This window comes from Dama dama, chromosome 25, assembly GCF_033118175.1.
Source record: "Dama dama isolate Ldn47 chromosome 25, ASM3311817v1, whole genome shotgun sequence".
In the NCBI taxonomy this organism is placed as follows: Eukaryota; Metazoa; Chordata; class Mammalia; order Artiodactyla; family Cervidae; genus Dama; species Dama dama.
In genome coordinates, this window is record NC_083705.1 from 31,516,246 (window position 1) to 31,531,403 (window position 15,158).

Below are 15,158 nucleotides of genomic sequence, written 5' to 3' on the forward strand. Positions count from 1 at the left end.
CTCAGTTGTGTCTGACTCTTTGCGACCCCATGGACCATAGCACGCCAGGCCTCCCTGGCCAGCACCAACTCCCAGAGTTTATCCAAACTCATGTCCATTGAGTCAGTGATGCCATCTAACCATCTCATCCTCTGTCGCCCCCTTCTCCTCCCGCCTTCAATCTTTGCCAGCATCAGGGTCTTTTCAAATGAGTCAGCTCTTCGAATCAGGTGGCCAAAGTACTGGAGTTTCAGCTTCAACATCAGTCCTTCCAATGAACACCCAGGCTTTAGGATGGACTGGTTGGATCTCTTTGCAGTCCAAGGGACTCTCAAGAGTCTTCTAAAACGCCACAGTTCAAAAGCATCAATTCTTCGACACTCAGCTTTCCTTATAGTCCAACTCTCAATTCCATACATGACTACTGGAAAAACCATAGCCTTGACTAGATGGACTTTTGCTGGTAAAGGAATGTCTCTGCTTTTTAACATGCTGTCTAGATTGGTCATAACTTTCCTTCCAAGGAGTAAGCGTCTTTTAATTTCATGGCTGCAATCACCATCTGCAGTGATTTTGGAGCCCCCCAAAAATAAAGTCAGCCACTGTTTCCACTGTTTCCCCATCTATTTGCCATGAAATGATGGGACTGGATGCCATGATCTTAGTTTTCTGAATGTTGAGCTTTAAGCCAACTTTTTCACTTTCCTCTTTCACTTTCATCAAGAGGCTCTTCAGTTCTTCTTCACTTTCTGCCATAAGGGTGGTGTCATCTGCATATCTGAGGTTATTGATATTTCTCCCGGCAATCTTGATTCCAGCTTGTGCTTCCTCCAGCCCAGCATTTCTCATGATGTACTCTGCATATAAGTTAAATAAGCAGGGTGACAAATATATAGCCTTGACGTACTCCTTTACTGATTTGGAACCAGTCTGTTGTTCCATGTCCAGTTCTCACTGTCACTACCTGACCTGCATACAGATTTCAAGAGGTAGGTCAGGTGGTCCAGTATTCCCATGTCTTGAAGAATTTTCCACAGTTTATTGTGATCCACACGGTCAAAGGTTTTGACATAGTCAATAAAGCAGAAATAGATGTTTTTCTGAAACTCTCTTGCTTTCTCAATGATCCAATAGATATTGGCAATTTGATCTCTGGTTCCTCTGTCTTTTCTAAAACCAGCTTGAACATCTGGAATTTTGCAGTTCACATATTGCTGAGGCCTGGCTTGGAGAATTTTAAGTATTACTTTACTAACGTGTGAGATGAGTGGAATTGTGTGGTAGTTTGAGCATTCTTTGGCATTACCTTTCTTAGGGATTGGAATGAAAACTGACCTTTTCCAGTCCTGTGGCCACTGCTGAGTTTTCCAAATTTGCTGTCATATTGAGTGTGGCACTTTCACAGCATCATCTTTTAGGATTTGAAACAGCTCAACTGGAATTCCATCACCTCCACTAGCTTTGTTTGTAGTGATACTTCCTAAGGCCCACTTGACTTCACATTCCAGGATGTCTGGCTCTAGGTGAGTGATCACACTATCGTGATTATTTAAGGTTAATAGGATATACACTATTAACCTGATTCTGATGAAATGATAGAAATCTTCAAATAATAACATCCAACATTTATTGAGCACCTACTATATGCTTTGGCACTATGCTAAAAGTTCTCAATGTATCCTCACAACAAATCTAAGAGGAAGGCACTGTTGTTACCATTCTCATCTGACAAATAAGGAACTGGTGCATAGCAAGGTTGAAGTAATTTGCTCAAGTGTATTGAGTGAGCCTGATTCCTGAGCCTAGATGTTTAATCACTATGTTTCAATCTAGTCTTAGTGTACAGCAATTACTTTGAAGAAAGTAGTTCCTTTTATTAAAATTTGTCAGGAGAGTGAAAATGTGGACTGACTAGACCGGAGGTTTTCAAATTCTGATGGGTTTTCAAATTCAGACTCTCCTGGTGCACTTGTTAAACATGATGAAACAATGCTTGAGTTATATCCTAGAATAGAATCTCTGGAAGTGGAGGAAGGAACTTATGTATTTAAGCAATGCCCCACATGATTCTAATGTGTAAAGTCTGAGTATCAATGCCATAGATTTAACAAAGGATAGTGTTTCGGGACTTCCTTGTAGCCTCAATGGTAAGAATTTGACTGCAATGCAGGTGACCAGAGTTCGATCCCTGGGTTGGAAAGATCCTTTGGAGAATGGTATGGCAATTCACTCCAGTATTCTTGTCTGGAGAATTCCATGTACAGAGGAGTCTGGCAGGCTACAGTCCGCAAAGAGTTGGACACAGTTGAGCAACTAACACACAGAGTTTTAAAAATCCAAAGGTAAGTTAAATGAAAGTTGTTATTCAACAAGGAAAGTTGGCTCTGAGGGTTAGGAAGTTCCTAGGAATGCATTTCTGACTCTGATCTTAATGAGGAAGAAAAGCAGGGGAAGTTTCCTTTGCAGTCCAAATAGAAGTATTCCATAATACAGTCACTTAGATGGGAGCAGACCCATTTTTTTTTTTTTAAGTTTATGATATTTATTACTGGGATTGTTTACAGAAAAAAATCTTATTTTCACTGTTTAAAAACATTTTTTATTGAAGTATAGTTGATGTACAATGTTGTGTTAGTTTTGGATATACAGTAAAGTGATTCAGATGTATATATATATATATGATGCTTGATACTTGAAAGAAAAGCTATGACAAACCTAGATAGCATATTAAAAAGCAGAGATATTACTTTGCCAACAAAGGTCCACATAGTCAAAACTATGGTTTTTCCAGCAGTCATGTATGGAATTGAGAGTTGGACTATAAAGAAAGCTGAGTGCCCAAGAATTGATGCTTTTGAACTGTGGTGTTGTGTAAGACTCTTGAGTCCCTTGGACTGTCAGGAGATCAAGCCAGTCCATCCTAAAGGAGATCAGTCCTGATTATTCATCAGAAGGACTGATGCTGAAACTGAAGCTCCGATACTTTCACCACCTTATGCAAAGAACTGACTCCTTAGGAAAGATCCTGATGCTGGGAAATATTGAAGGCAGGAGAAGGGGATGACAGAGGATGAGATGGTTGGATGGCATCACCGACTCAATGGACATGAGTCTGAGCAAACTCCAGGAGATGGTGAAGGACAGGGAAGCCTGGTGTGCTGCAGTCCACAGGGTCGCAAAGAGCCTGAGTGACTGAACTGAACTGAATGTCCTGAAAATATCATTTAAGTCTAACTGTTTTAATACATCATTTAAGATCTCTGTGACCCTGATGCTGGGAAAGATTGAAGGCAGGAGAAGGGGACGACAGAGGATGAGATGGTTGGCTGGCTTCACCGACTCAATGGACATGAGTTTGGGTGAACTCCAGGAGATGGTGAAGGACAGGGAAGCCTGGCGTGCTGCAGTCCATGGGGTCACAAAGAACTGGACGGAACTGAGTTATTGAACAACAAGTGTGTATCTGTGAATCCCAAACTCCTAATTTACTCTGCGTCCCTTTTGCCCTTTGGTAACCATAAGTTTGTTTTCTATGTTTGTGGGTCTATTTCTGTTTTGTATATAAGTTCATTTGTATCATTTTTTTTTAGATTTCACATATAAGCGATATCATATGATATTTGTCTTTGTCTGGTTTACTTGGTATGATAACCTCCATTGGTAATCAAGATTGCAGGGAGAAATATCAATAATCTCAGATATGCTGATGACACCACCCTAATGGCAGAAAGTGAAGAGGAACTAAAGAACCTCTTGATGAAAGCGAAAGAGGAGAGTGAAAAAGTAGACTTAAAACTCAACATTCAAAAAACTAAGATCATAGCACCCGGTCCCATTACTTCATGGCAAATACATGGGGAAACTATATAAACAGTGAGAGACTTTATTTTCTTGGGCTTCAAAATGACTGCAGATGGTGACTACAGCCATCAAATTAAAAGACACTTGCTCCTTGGAAGAAAAGCTATGACCAATCTAGACAGCATATTAAAAAGCAGAGACATTACTTTGATGACAAAGTCCATCTAGTCAAAGCTATGGTTTTTCCAGTAGTTATGTATGGAAGTGAGAGTTGGACTGTAAAGAAAGTTGAGCACCAAAGAATTGATGCTTTTGAACTGTGGTGTTGAAGAAGACTCCTGAGCGTCCCTTGGATTGCAAGGAGATCAAACCAGTCAATCCTAAAGGAAATCAATTCTGAATATTATTGGAAGAACTGATGTTGAAGCTGAAGCTCCAATATTTGGCCACCTGATGTGAAGAGCTGACTCCTTAGAAAAGACCCTGGTGCTAGGAAAGACTGAAGACAGGAGGAGAAGGGGACGATTGAGGATGAGATGGTTGGATGGCATCACCAACTCAATGGACATGAGTTTGAGGAAACTCCAGAAGATGGTGATGGATAAGGAAGCCTGGTGTAATGCAGTACATGGGGTCGCAGAGTTGGATGCGACTGAGCGACTGAACTGATTGGTAATTTAGACATAAGGATAGGTGTTTGTCTCATGTAACTTTTTAGAACTTTTAAATACAATAAAACTGAATATATCAGGGCAAATATTAGTATTAAATTTTTCTAATCAGAGGAGGGGGATAGATTCACTTTTTAAAGAACAGTTCAACCTTGAACAATGAGGGTTTGAACTGCTGGGGTCCACTTCTACTTGTTTTTTCCCACTAAAAGCATACTACAGCACTACATGATCCCCATTTGGTAAAATGCATGGATGTTGAACCTAGGGTAAGTAGGGTCGACAGTAGAGTTATTCTTGGGTTTTCAGGGAAGGATCAGCTCCCCTAACTGCTGAATTGTTCAAAGGTCAACTGTAGTTCACATTATCGAGGACCTAAAAAATTACAGAGTGGTGTCATGAACCTGTAAGAATAGTGGCGGGAAAATTAATCCTATAACCCACCTCCATCCTCAGACAAGCTTAAAACACAGAAAGCATGGGGGGCATAGCTTGCGTGTTTCCTAAACTCTTGCTTACTTTTTGTCCTCTGTTCATTTGCTTATTCAAGCAATATAACATAAAAACTTACGTGTGACTTCATTGTGCCAAGTGTAGCTCTAGGAACTGGGGATACAGAGCTGAAGAAGGCTTATACACTTTGCTTTAAAGGAATTAACCAGTTATATCAGTAGAGGTATGAGATTTAACAAAGAACAAAATTGGCGGTTGTGAACAGAAAAGCAGTTATAAGGTGAGAGAAGGGAGAATTTTCTTGATTTCCAAAGCAGCAAAAGAAGGTAGATTCTGATTAAAGACCAGTAACTGGATGGCAATCCTACCCAAGATTTTTTTTTTTAAAGAAAAATATATATGATGCCTTTAATGGTACAGATATTTTATAGAAATTTAACTTTATCTCTGGTGATATATATATTTTAAGAGATCATTGAAGAAATAATTTGTGAGCATCCTAGAGAAGGGAAGTGGTGAACATCTGAGCCAAGAACAAGTCATGTGAGATCAGGTTCATTTCTTTAGTATTAATAGATTAGGGAACCATGGTTGATGTGGGGTTGAGTGGGTGGTAAGGAAGCAAAAATAATAGATGTGGATTCACAGAAATGTTTGTTTTAGAAACAATATGTATTGCATGTCTGCCTAGATCAGGCAGTTGCATCTACATTTTTATATTTGATTACCATAAGCCAGTTAAGGAAATACTGTCAGCTGAGAAAATAAACAGAAAACTCAGGCCCGCCAAGCTTGACACTGAAGGAGTCTCAGTAAAAGAAAATCTTGGTGGAGCTGGTTTGCCTACCCATTAGGCTTCCAACTCTGATCCTAGGGATTCACTTCCTTTTATGGAGGTAAATACTCTCACAATGACCTTTTCTTACATTGGTAGACTGGCTCAATTATAACAGGAGACTTTCCCCTTAGTACTCTGCAGCAAAGCTAAAAAAGGGCTGGAAGCCATAAATAAGATTTTGGGAACCACAGGAGAAAACAAAATGGAAATAAACACAGAAAGGACCTGAAACTAAATAATATGATTTACAAAATAAAGTTTATTATTTACAAAATAAAGTTTATTCATCTTGAATTTGCAACCCACTGCAGAGATTATGATTTTCTCTCACTACTAGATTACTTCTTTTGAATGACTGTTTTCAGCACACTGCCATATATTTTCAAAAGTTTTTTTGCTTCCAGACACACTTTAAAGCTACAGAGTGCTTTAACCTATCTTGCTAGAACCTTATCTTCTTTTTTCATATAATTTAAAAAAATATTTACTTTTGGCTGTGCTGAGTCTTCGCTGCTCTGTGAGGGCTTTCTTTAGTCGTGGTGAGTGGGGGCTACTTGAGTTGCACCGTGCGGCTTCTCAGTGTGGTGGCTTCTCTTGTTGTGGAGCACAGGCTCTAGATGCACGGTCTTCAGTAGTTGCAGAATGCAGGCTCGGCAATTGCAGCTCACAGGCTCTAGAGCCCAGGCTCAGTTATGGCACATGGGATTAGTTGCTCTGCAGCATGTGGAATCTTCCTGGACCAGGGATCAAACTCATGTCCCCTGCATTGGCAGGCAAATTCTTATCCACTGCACCAACAGGGAAGTCCTAGGACCTTATCTTCTACTAGTCCTCAATGTGAGTTCCTTGTTTCACTGCCATTCCTACTCAAAGACTTCAGAATATGTCACTTGTTTTGCCTCTAAGCTCAAACCATTCTTCAACATCCATTCCAGCTACTCGAATTGTTTATTTTTCCTCTGGACTTTGTGGTTTCAAGGACCAAAAATTCAATTAAATTAGCTCAAGTAAAAGGTTTTCTTAGAGTAATATATGTGATTTCTCAGAAATAGTCATCAAAGTACACAAGCCTTGTATCAGTTGTGAATATTTGAGACTTAAGCAATAATTTTCCCTTACATCAGAAAATATCTGGAGGTAGCCAAGTTGCTGGTTGTTCTAGTAGCTCAAGATTAAAAAGACCAGGGTTTCTCTTCTTCACCTTTCCCTCATGATCACAACATGGCTGCTGTAACTCAAATACTGTTCAAGGAAAGCAGAAAGAAGAGGGAAGGAAAACCAGTGTTTTTCTTTGGTCAAGAAAGTAAAAATTTTCACAGAAATCTTTCAGTAGACCTCTGCTTACATTACGTTTACAATAACTCTGGCACATAGCTGTTCATAAAGGCAATGAGATGACAAGTCACATATTGGAAGGAAAAATTTATAACATAAAGAATTGCTATCAAGAATATACAAAGAACTTCTACAGTTTGATAAAAATAAGAAAAACAATCTAATAGAAAAATAGGCAAAAACATGATTATGTAATTGACAGAAGAGGAAATATTTTTGGTAAATAAATTTAGGAAAAGGTGCCCAACCACATTAGTGAGCACGCAAATGTAAACTAAGACTACATTGAAATAGACACTGCATCTATTAAATTACCAAAAATTAAGAACTCTCAAAATTTTAAGTGTTGATGTAAATATGGAGTCGTATCTACCACTGGTGAGGGGTAGGTAAGATGGTATAATGCTTAGTAATACAATTTTGGATTTTCTAGTGAAGTTGGATGCTTGTATACCCCATGAAAGCAGTTCCACAGCTTTCCACACAGGAGACATGTATGTGAACGTTCACAGCAGCATTATTTGTAATAGCAAGATTGGCAATAACTCAGGTGGCCATTGTCAGAAGAATGAATAAAATGACACATTTATATGATATACCTGCAATGATTGCAGCAACATCAATGGGTATAAGAAATGAGTGAAAAAAAATCAAGGGCAGAAGACTATATATATGGCATATATTTTTAAAAGATAAAATACAAGATGGCTAAACAATGCATATTTTCAGTGACATGTACACATGTGGCCATGTGTTTTTCCACATGGAAAAAACAAAGAAAGAACAAGATAAACATAAAATTCAGGATAGTGGTTACCTCCTCTGAAGTAGAGTACAAGAGAGGGACTGAACACATAGGTAGATTCAGTGATACCACAATGCTCTAGGCACTGAGTAGTGGATTCCCAGTCATCCACTATTATGTTTTATAACTTACTTATAGATATATTTATGTATCAAACATTACATAATAAAAAAATTTAATAACAAATAATTTTGACAATTAATACAAAAAGGATTATAGCAGACTGTAAAGTTTTTTGGATGAGGGAGACACATGTACTAGGGAACCAGACATTTACATTTTTAATTGTTTCAGTTTCACAAAACTTCTTGAGTATAATAAAAACTATATTTGATTCAGTCCAAGTAGGGAGAAAGGACATAATTACATACAAATACTCTAAGGGAATTTATTCACTAAATTTTTTAAGGTGAATATCATCCACTTTGCAGAAACTTTATAAAATAAAAAGAAGCAAGTATTGTTGGAACAGACAGGAGACTTACCAATAACATTATGTTAAAGAATAGTGAAAGAAAAGGAGTGGGGACAGAAGTGAGAATACACAAACATTTAAAGAGAAACTGAAATGGACGGTGCAGATTACAGTCTCCTTTTCAAAATTCATAGTAATACAAGAAGAGAGGAAATTAGTTTCTCATTTCTTCAGAGATTCTTCAGGACTATTCTTCCCAAGTGCACTCTACTTTGCTTTTATATTTGATACCTGTGTTACACAAAGAAAAATACAGATTCCAGGACAAATTTTTATTAAACATTTAAGAAAATCTCTAAGGTTTCATGTCCAATCCAGGGACACACTAGAATCTACCCCCAAGGGGGTGTTAATGATGTCACTATATAAAAATTGTCTTTTTATTATTTTCACTATCATTTCAAGGTTATTTAACTCATTCTCAATTCCAGTGATCATACTAGAAACTAATCATAGAAAATAAACCAAAACAAACCATACTCCTTCCAAAAAGTAAAAAAACCTCCCACTTCCCAAAACAAAATGACATTTCTTAATCATTCTTTCAACTGAGGACTTACTGCTTATATGCACATAGTGCACATCCCTTTTAAAATCACACGGCGCGACAATGCATTTTAGTGGACTTTTTTTATTTTTTTTTGGCCACACTCAGCAACTTGTGGGATCTAAGTTCCCCAACCAGGGATTAAACCCAGACCCTAGTCAGTGAGTGTGGGGTCCTAATCATTGGACCGCCAGGAAATTAATTCCCTGTTGATTTATTTTTAAAGCTATTATTTGTAACTCCTCCAAAAAGCAAAACATACTGTCTTCTTCATTACCTTCTCACCTAAGAAAATGGCTGTTGATGTGGGGGAGAGACAGGAAAGAACAATGTAACTATCACCCTCCTATGAAGTGCTTCCAGGGCTCTCAGGTGTAATCCCCGCCCCTTTTGTGTGCCACCTGTACACTTCTGGGGAGAAAGTCCAAAGCGGTTAAGTACAGTTTTCAATTTGTCTAACGTCTTTGATGAAGGTAAGATATGAATGTGGGGGAAAGTTACCAATGGTTAACATCTGTAGAGGGTTTAATCTTTTGGAAAACACTTTCATATTTATTTTTTTCCGGGCTTCATCACTTCTTGACTGAAACACACAGCAGGGATTATCAACATCCTGATGTTACAGGTTACTTTGCTAGGGTCCTACGGGAATGAAGGGTGAGTGAAATAAACTCATTTTGCCACTTGTGAAAATGGTGAGGTACAGTCTATTTAAAACGATTCCAATAGGGGATCATAACTTGTAACAGGAGAAAGAAATTGTGCTCAACCTCGAATACAGCAAAGACACCGGAAATTTATTATAGCCAACAAACAAGAAGAGTGAGGGGGTTAGTGGATGAGAAATTAAGACAAAACATTAAGGATAGGAGGATACTTGCTTCAAGGCAGGTCCGAGGTCTTATATACTAACGGACTTTATATATAAACGAATCTGATCGCATAGGCAAGGTAACCAGATACTATAGGTGCAAGGATGACTTCGCAGAATTCACGCTAATACGGGGCTCTGCCCGGCCAGATTCGAAGGCCTCAATGGAGGCCTAGGCGAGTAGAGGGCTGGGAGGAGCCTGACTAAAGTTTGGACAAGGAGAGAGAGACTGTCACCGACAACCCCGTTTCTATTACCCAATCCCCATGGATGAGAAGAGCTGGCAGGCAGCCGGGGTGGGGTTGGGTCGTTCTTTCTCCGAAGCAGCAATGACGGGCGACCAGACATCAGTAGGCCAGGTTCGGCGACACCAGCAGAATGCGTGTCTGAACAACGTCCCTCGCACTGCACGGGAGGTGCCCACACGCTCCGCCCGTCAGCCGCGCGTCCCACTTGAGGGGCGGTCTCCGCAGGTCGGGACTGGAGGCGCCGATTGGCTGACGCGCCCGAGCCGGGGTTTCCCGGCCCCGCCCCGTCGTCCCTCACTGGCCGCCCCACCGCCGCCGCCGCGCTCCCTCAGCCCGCGAGGCCGCGCGCAGGCAGGTCCCGCGCTGCCCCGCGGGAGGGGCCTACCGGTCCCCATCCTTAAAGCACGAGTCCGGACGCCCCGCCTGTTGGAGAGGGCTCCTGGCTGTGGACAGCCAACAGCCGGGGCGGGCCAGGGCCGACCGAGGAGGGCCTGAGGCTACGGAGCCGCCGCGGCTGGCACACTAGCGTCTCGGCCCGGATCAAGTGGTTGCGGGAGCTGTGAGGGGAGGGGTCGTGGGCGCCATTGCTGCCCGTCAGAACGCCGCGGGGGTCTCCGTCAGCCCTAGCTGCTCTCCCCTGGCTGGGAGGAGCCGTCGCCAGTCCCCGGTCCGGTCTCCTGAATCGGGTGCCTCCTCTGCCATCCGTGCGGAGACCATGTTTGACAAGACGCGGCTGCCGTACGTGGCCCTCGATGTGCTCTGCGTGTTGCTGGGTACGTATTCGCCGCCGGCCCGAGGGGCGTGTGCGCGCGAGCCCGGGGTGGGGTGCATCGGTGGGGTGCGGGCGTGTGTCCGCTGGGAGGTGACTCGCCGGGAGTCGCGGACGGGCGTGGGGGGGGTGTGTGCCTGACGCGCGAGCCTGGCCCGGCTGGACGCTGGGGGCGGCTTCCGCTGCCGGGGGACCCCGCTTCGCAGCCCGCATCCCCGCGTGGCCGCTGCTGTCAGTCTGCCTTTCTGTCGCCCGCCGGCGCGCTGAGCCCACCCTGCTTGGATGCTGTTCACGCCTCTGCGCTCCATCCCTTGCTCTCCTGTCCTCTGTTTCCAGTTTCACTCCCAGCAGAGAGGATGGGCTCCTCCCCTCTCTGCTGTAGGGAAGCCTGGTGGTCACTGGCTCATCAGGTTTGGTGACAAAACCGGAGGGTTTTGATGCACTGGGAATTCTCAGTAACTGGCGCCAGTGCCAGGTTTATCTTCTTTGTGGGAAGCAGTTTTAAGTTTTCGTCTATAAAAGGTTAGAACGCTCCTAATTAGAAGGTGTTACCGGCGTGTAAATTGTCGGGCTGTAAGTGGGTGTGATGATGCCAGGTTTCTGCCTATAGGTTTGAAGGAGCTTGCTTTTGAGGGGGATGGGGTGGAGGTGGTGTGCCCCAGACCTGCTGTTTCCTTCTCTGCACAGACCTCGTCATCGTGTAGGTTTCCATCTCCTGTGAGAGCCCACGAGGAGCACTGGACATTTCTTTGGCTGCAGCGAATTTGGCGTTGTCTTTCTGACGGAAGAGTTCAGTCGTAGGGCTTCTGGTCGCCAGTTGCTCTTTTCTTTTGACAAAAAAGAATCAAAGTCATCTGGATAAGGGGTAGGCATTGGAAGGAGAGATTTTCACAATCTTCATGTGTATTGTGTAAGGCAGTATCTTTGAACTATTTATATGTTTTGGAAAAAGCTACTTACCAGAAGACCTGCTCGATGTTCAGGTAGTCGTCCTCATGTTTGAGTATCGAAGTAATAGTATTGGCGAGCTCTCAGCGTTGGAGAGCTGTGACTTTAGCATCCTAGACGCAGGTCTGCATAATGGCTTTTCGGTGATAGGAAACTTCCTCTGCTTTTAATCCAGTATCCCTCTCCCTTGCCTCAAACCTGACCATTTAGGTGCTTGTAGTCTTGCCGAAGTTGTATAAATTCTGTTACCTGTTTTTTGAGGAAAAATCTTGCTTATGAAACATCTTTATTGTTTACCAGGACATTTCCTGTATAGCCCCACAGTGAATTTTAGGAATTCCGTTTAGGAAAGGGAAACACGATTTTGGAACACTATTTTTATAAAAACACAAGTGATCCTTTCAGATGTTCGGACTTATTCATAATTACATTAGGTATATTTAGATTTATTGGCAATGAAAAGTTTACCTTGGTAAATATGTTATCTTTTAAAATGTATTTAAATTTATACTCAGTGTTTGTGGAGCTTTGTTAAATTTCATTTATATTAGTGAGGGGAGAGGAAAAAGTTCAGTCAGAAGTGATTTTTAAAATTCTAATATATTGGATATTAGCCTATCATTACCACATACTATACTGTCAGAATTATATATAAAGTTCCCATTTTTTCTACCTTGTACAGTTATTAATTTATGAAACAAATGCGTTTTTCCTTTGGGCCAAGCACTGAACCAGGATGGATGAAATGTAATACTGCTCTCAGGTAGCTCAGTGTTATTAAACACAGAGCCATATGCTAAATCTATGTTTTGTTTGTTTTAATTCATGTGTATTTGAGGAAACTATTTGCAGTACAACTTTATAAAATTGTGGGTTTTTGTAGTCTATTTTCAACATGCTGCAAGCATCACGTAACCATCCAATAGAATTAAGAGTAATTTTATTGCTAACTTGGCCTGACAGTTGTAGAATTTATGATGACTCTCAAAAAAGATAAAATTGTTATTTCTGATTTTAAAATCTTTGGTTGGAAAAAGCTTGTTTAGGAGACTTACGCATTAAGTATCAGTATCAGATCTATTTGAAAAGTACCTGATCTATTTGAAAAACATTTTGTCTGTTTTTGTATTGCTAGAGTTTTAAAGTAATTCATTGTATTGTCAAGATAAGCTCAGAATTCCCTTTTCATGAATAGAAAGTGAAATACTGGCTTATTTTAATTTGGTATATAAGATGAAATTAGATTTAATAGCATCAATATTCTGTTACAAACAACAGTGAAGGAGAACAGTGATGCTAGAGATACAAAGTATTTTCATGCTGAGTTTTGGGAGATTGTATGTTTTTATTGAAAAACTCACCTTTCTAGTGGGGTCTATGAGTCATTTTATTTTATTTATTTTTAAACTTTATGGCTGAGCTGCACAGCATGCAGGATCTTAGTTCCCCAACCAGGGATTTAACCTGTACCCCTTGCAGTGGAAGCAGAGTCTTAACCACTGCACTGCCAAAAAGTACCCTTTAAGGGTCATTTAAAGTTTTATTTTTATTCATCTTACTGACAGCAGGAGGTTGGCAGCCTTTAAAATAGTGGTAGCTCAAAGAGGGTTATCAACTTGGTATTAACTTTTTTCTTTTTCTTTGGAGAACTACAGGTAAAAGTTGACTATAGCAACAGAAAGATGATTAAGCAGATCATAAGTACAGGGTTATGTGAAAGTGGTTCTTAATTATAATGTGAATATGTTCCAGGTTCTGTTAATGATCACCCAACACCATGCAGTGTATCCATTTAATATGATGATGTTATGTGATTGTGTGACATGGCTACTTTATAATATTACAGAAAGTGATGTCTGCTTAAATAATAAACATGCCTGTATGTAAGGCGTGGGTGTGTGCATGCTTACACACGTGTAAAAGCATTTCTATCCCAAGTCAATATTATCACCACTATGAAACATGATTTCCTCCATATAATATACCCAAATTATTACTTCCTTCAGTGGATCTGGTCTCTTCTTGGAAAAAGAGTGAGAATTTTGAGAGATGATGTGTATTTGATTCCTTTCTGAGATGGAGTGTGGTCTTGCCAACTTTCTCTGGCTCCTTTGATAATGAGTTCTATGATTGTAGAAAAGGCCATAAATATCACCTCAGCACACAAGAAAAGCTGCTGTACAGAGAATCAAGTGGGCTGATGTGAAAGCTGTGTTTTGCTTATTGTGTTAAACCACGTCCTAAATAAAACTTAATTGCTGAGAGTCATTTTAGATTTTATGCACTCTGGCATTAGGCTGCCAATGAATTGATTCAGTGTACGTTGATTGGAGGCTAACTCTGTTCCAAGTTATGTTAGGTGCTAAAGATAAAGATGAATTAGAAAGTCTGTGCCCTCAAGGAGCTTAGGGTCTAATGAGGGAGAAACAAACAAGAGGTTATAATACATCATGATAAATGTAATAATAGAGGTATGGAATAGATGCTCTTTGAGTACAGAAAAAAGAGTTGTGCTATAAATGATCTATCATAGATAAATGGGTTGTCTGTTTTTGTTTAGAGATGCAGAAATGACAAATGTTACCCCAGGAGTACTCTTAGAATCTTTTCTTTTTTTTTTTTCTCTCTCAGCTCAATACAGGGCAGTGGGAACCCAAGTAAGTACCTGTGTGTATGACTTTTTTGCAAGTATCGCGTGATGCCTGGAAGATTTAGGTGGAACTGGCAGAACCTTTTTATGTCCTGAACTTTGCTGGGTAACGGTCATTTGGAATATCTTTCTGTGTTGTACATTCTTTTGCTCCTCTAGATCGTTTCTCCAGCCTGCGCTATGCTGTGGAAGGCTAGCGCTGTGGACTGCAACTAGGCTGTTGCTTTTTGTTTCTGGTTGACTTTGACCAGTGGGACAACAGCAGGAGGCCTGGAAGAGCCAGTTTCTTCCTGCTGGATTTGCGTTGCCAGAGCTATTTTGTGTTCTGTGAGTAGGTCACAGCTTCTATTCAGTGGCCCTCTGTGCCAGCCAGCTACAGTTACAGGTCTTTCTGGGTTTTGGTAACCCTTTACTTGCTCCTTTAGCTTAGAGATGATAATGGCTTCCTGATGTTGCTGGTACCATTCCCTGCTGCTTTCCCTAAATCCTGCCTATACCTGTGAAGGTGGTTCCTTCATTAAATTCTTATTTAAATACCTTATTTGGTGCTGTTTTTTGCCAGGGCCCTACTGATAATACTCATGTTATGTCCAAAACCGATCTGAGGTGACTTCCCTTTCTGCACTTGACAGCAATTACACTGGCCCATAAAAGCAGATGATAAAAAGAACTCACGGGCTCCAGCATTGGTTTTCTTAGAAGGGAAGGGGTCATGGTTTCCTCAGCATACTGCAAAGATGGTATGACCTTTATGCCAAATCAGAGTCA

The 15,158-nt window shown here is 41.0% G+C and overlaps 1 protein-coding gene and 1 long non-coding RNA gene across 3 annotated transcripts in view; one reads left to right on the forward strand and one right to left on the reverse strand.

Moving 5' to 3' along the window:
* Positions 1-5,983: 5,983 nt before the first annotated feature.
* Positions 5,984-10,175, reverse strand: LOC133046788 (uncharacterized). The gene is made up of 2 exons (XR_009690563.1): positions 10,033-10,175; positions 5,984-6,984 (listed from the first exon to the last, which is right to left on the reverse strand). It is a non-coding gene; the product is annotated as an uncharacterized LOC133046788 (long non-coding RNA).
* Positions 10,176-10,344: 169 nt separating this feature from the next.
* PLPP1 (phospholipid phosphatase 1) overlaps positions 10,345-15,158 on the forward strand; it is a 108,816-nt gene continuing 104,002 nt past the window's right edge. Inside the window, exon 1 of one of the 2 annotated variants that reach the window (XM_061129786.1) lies at positions 10,345-10,796. In XM_061129786.1, coding sequence (XP_060985769.1) covers positions 10,739-10,796 — 58 coding nt within the window. In that variant the 5' untranslated portion in view covers positions 10,345-10,738. The remainder of the gene's footprint in view (positions 10,797-15,158) is intronic. The other variant, XM_061129787.1, reaches the window with a different exon arrangement.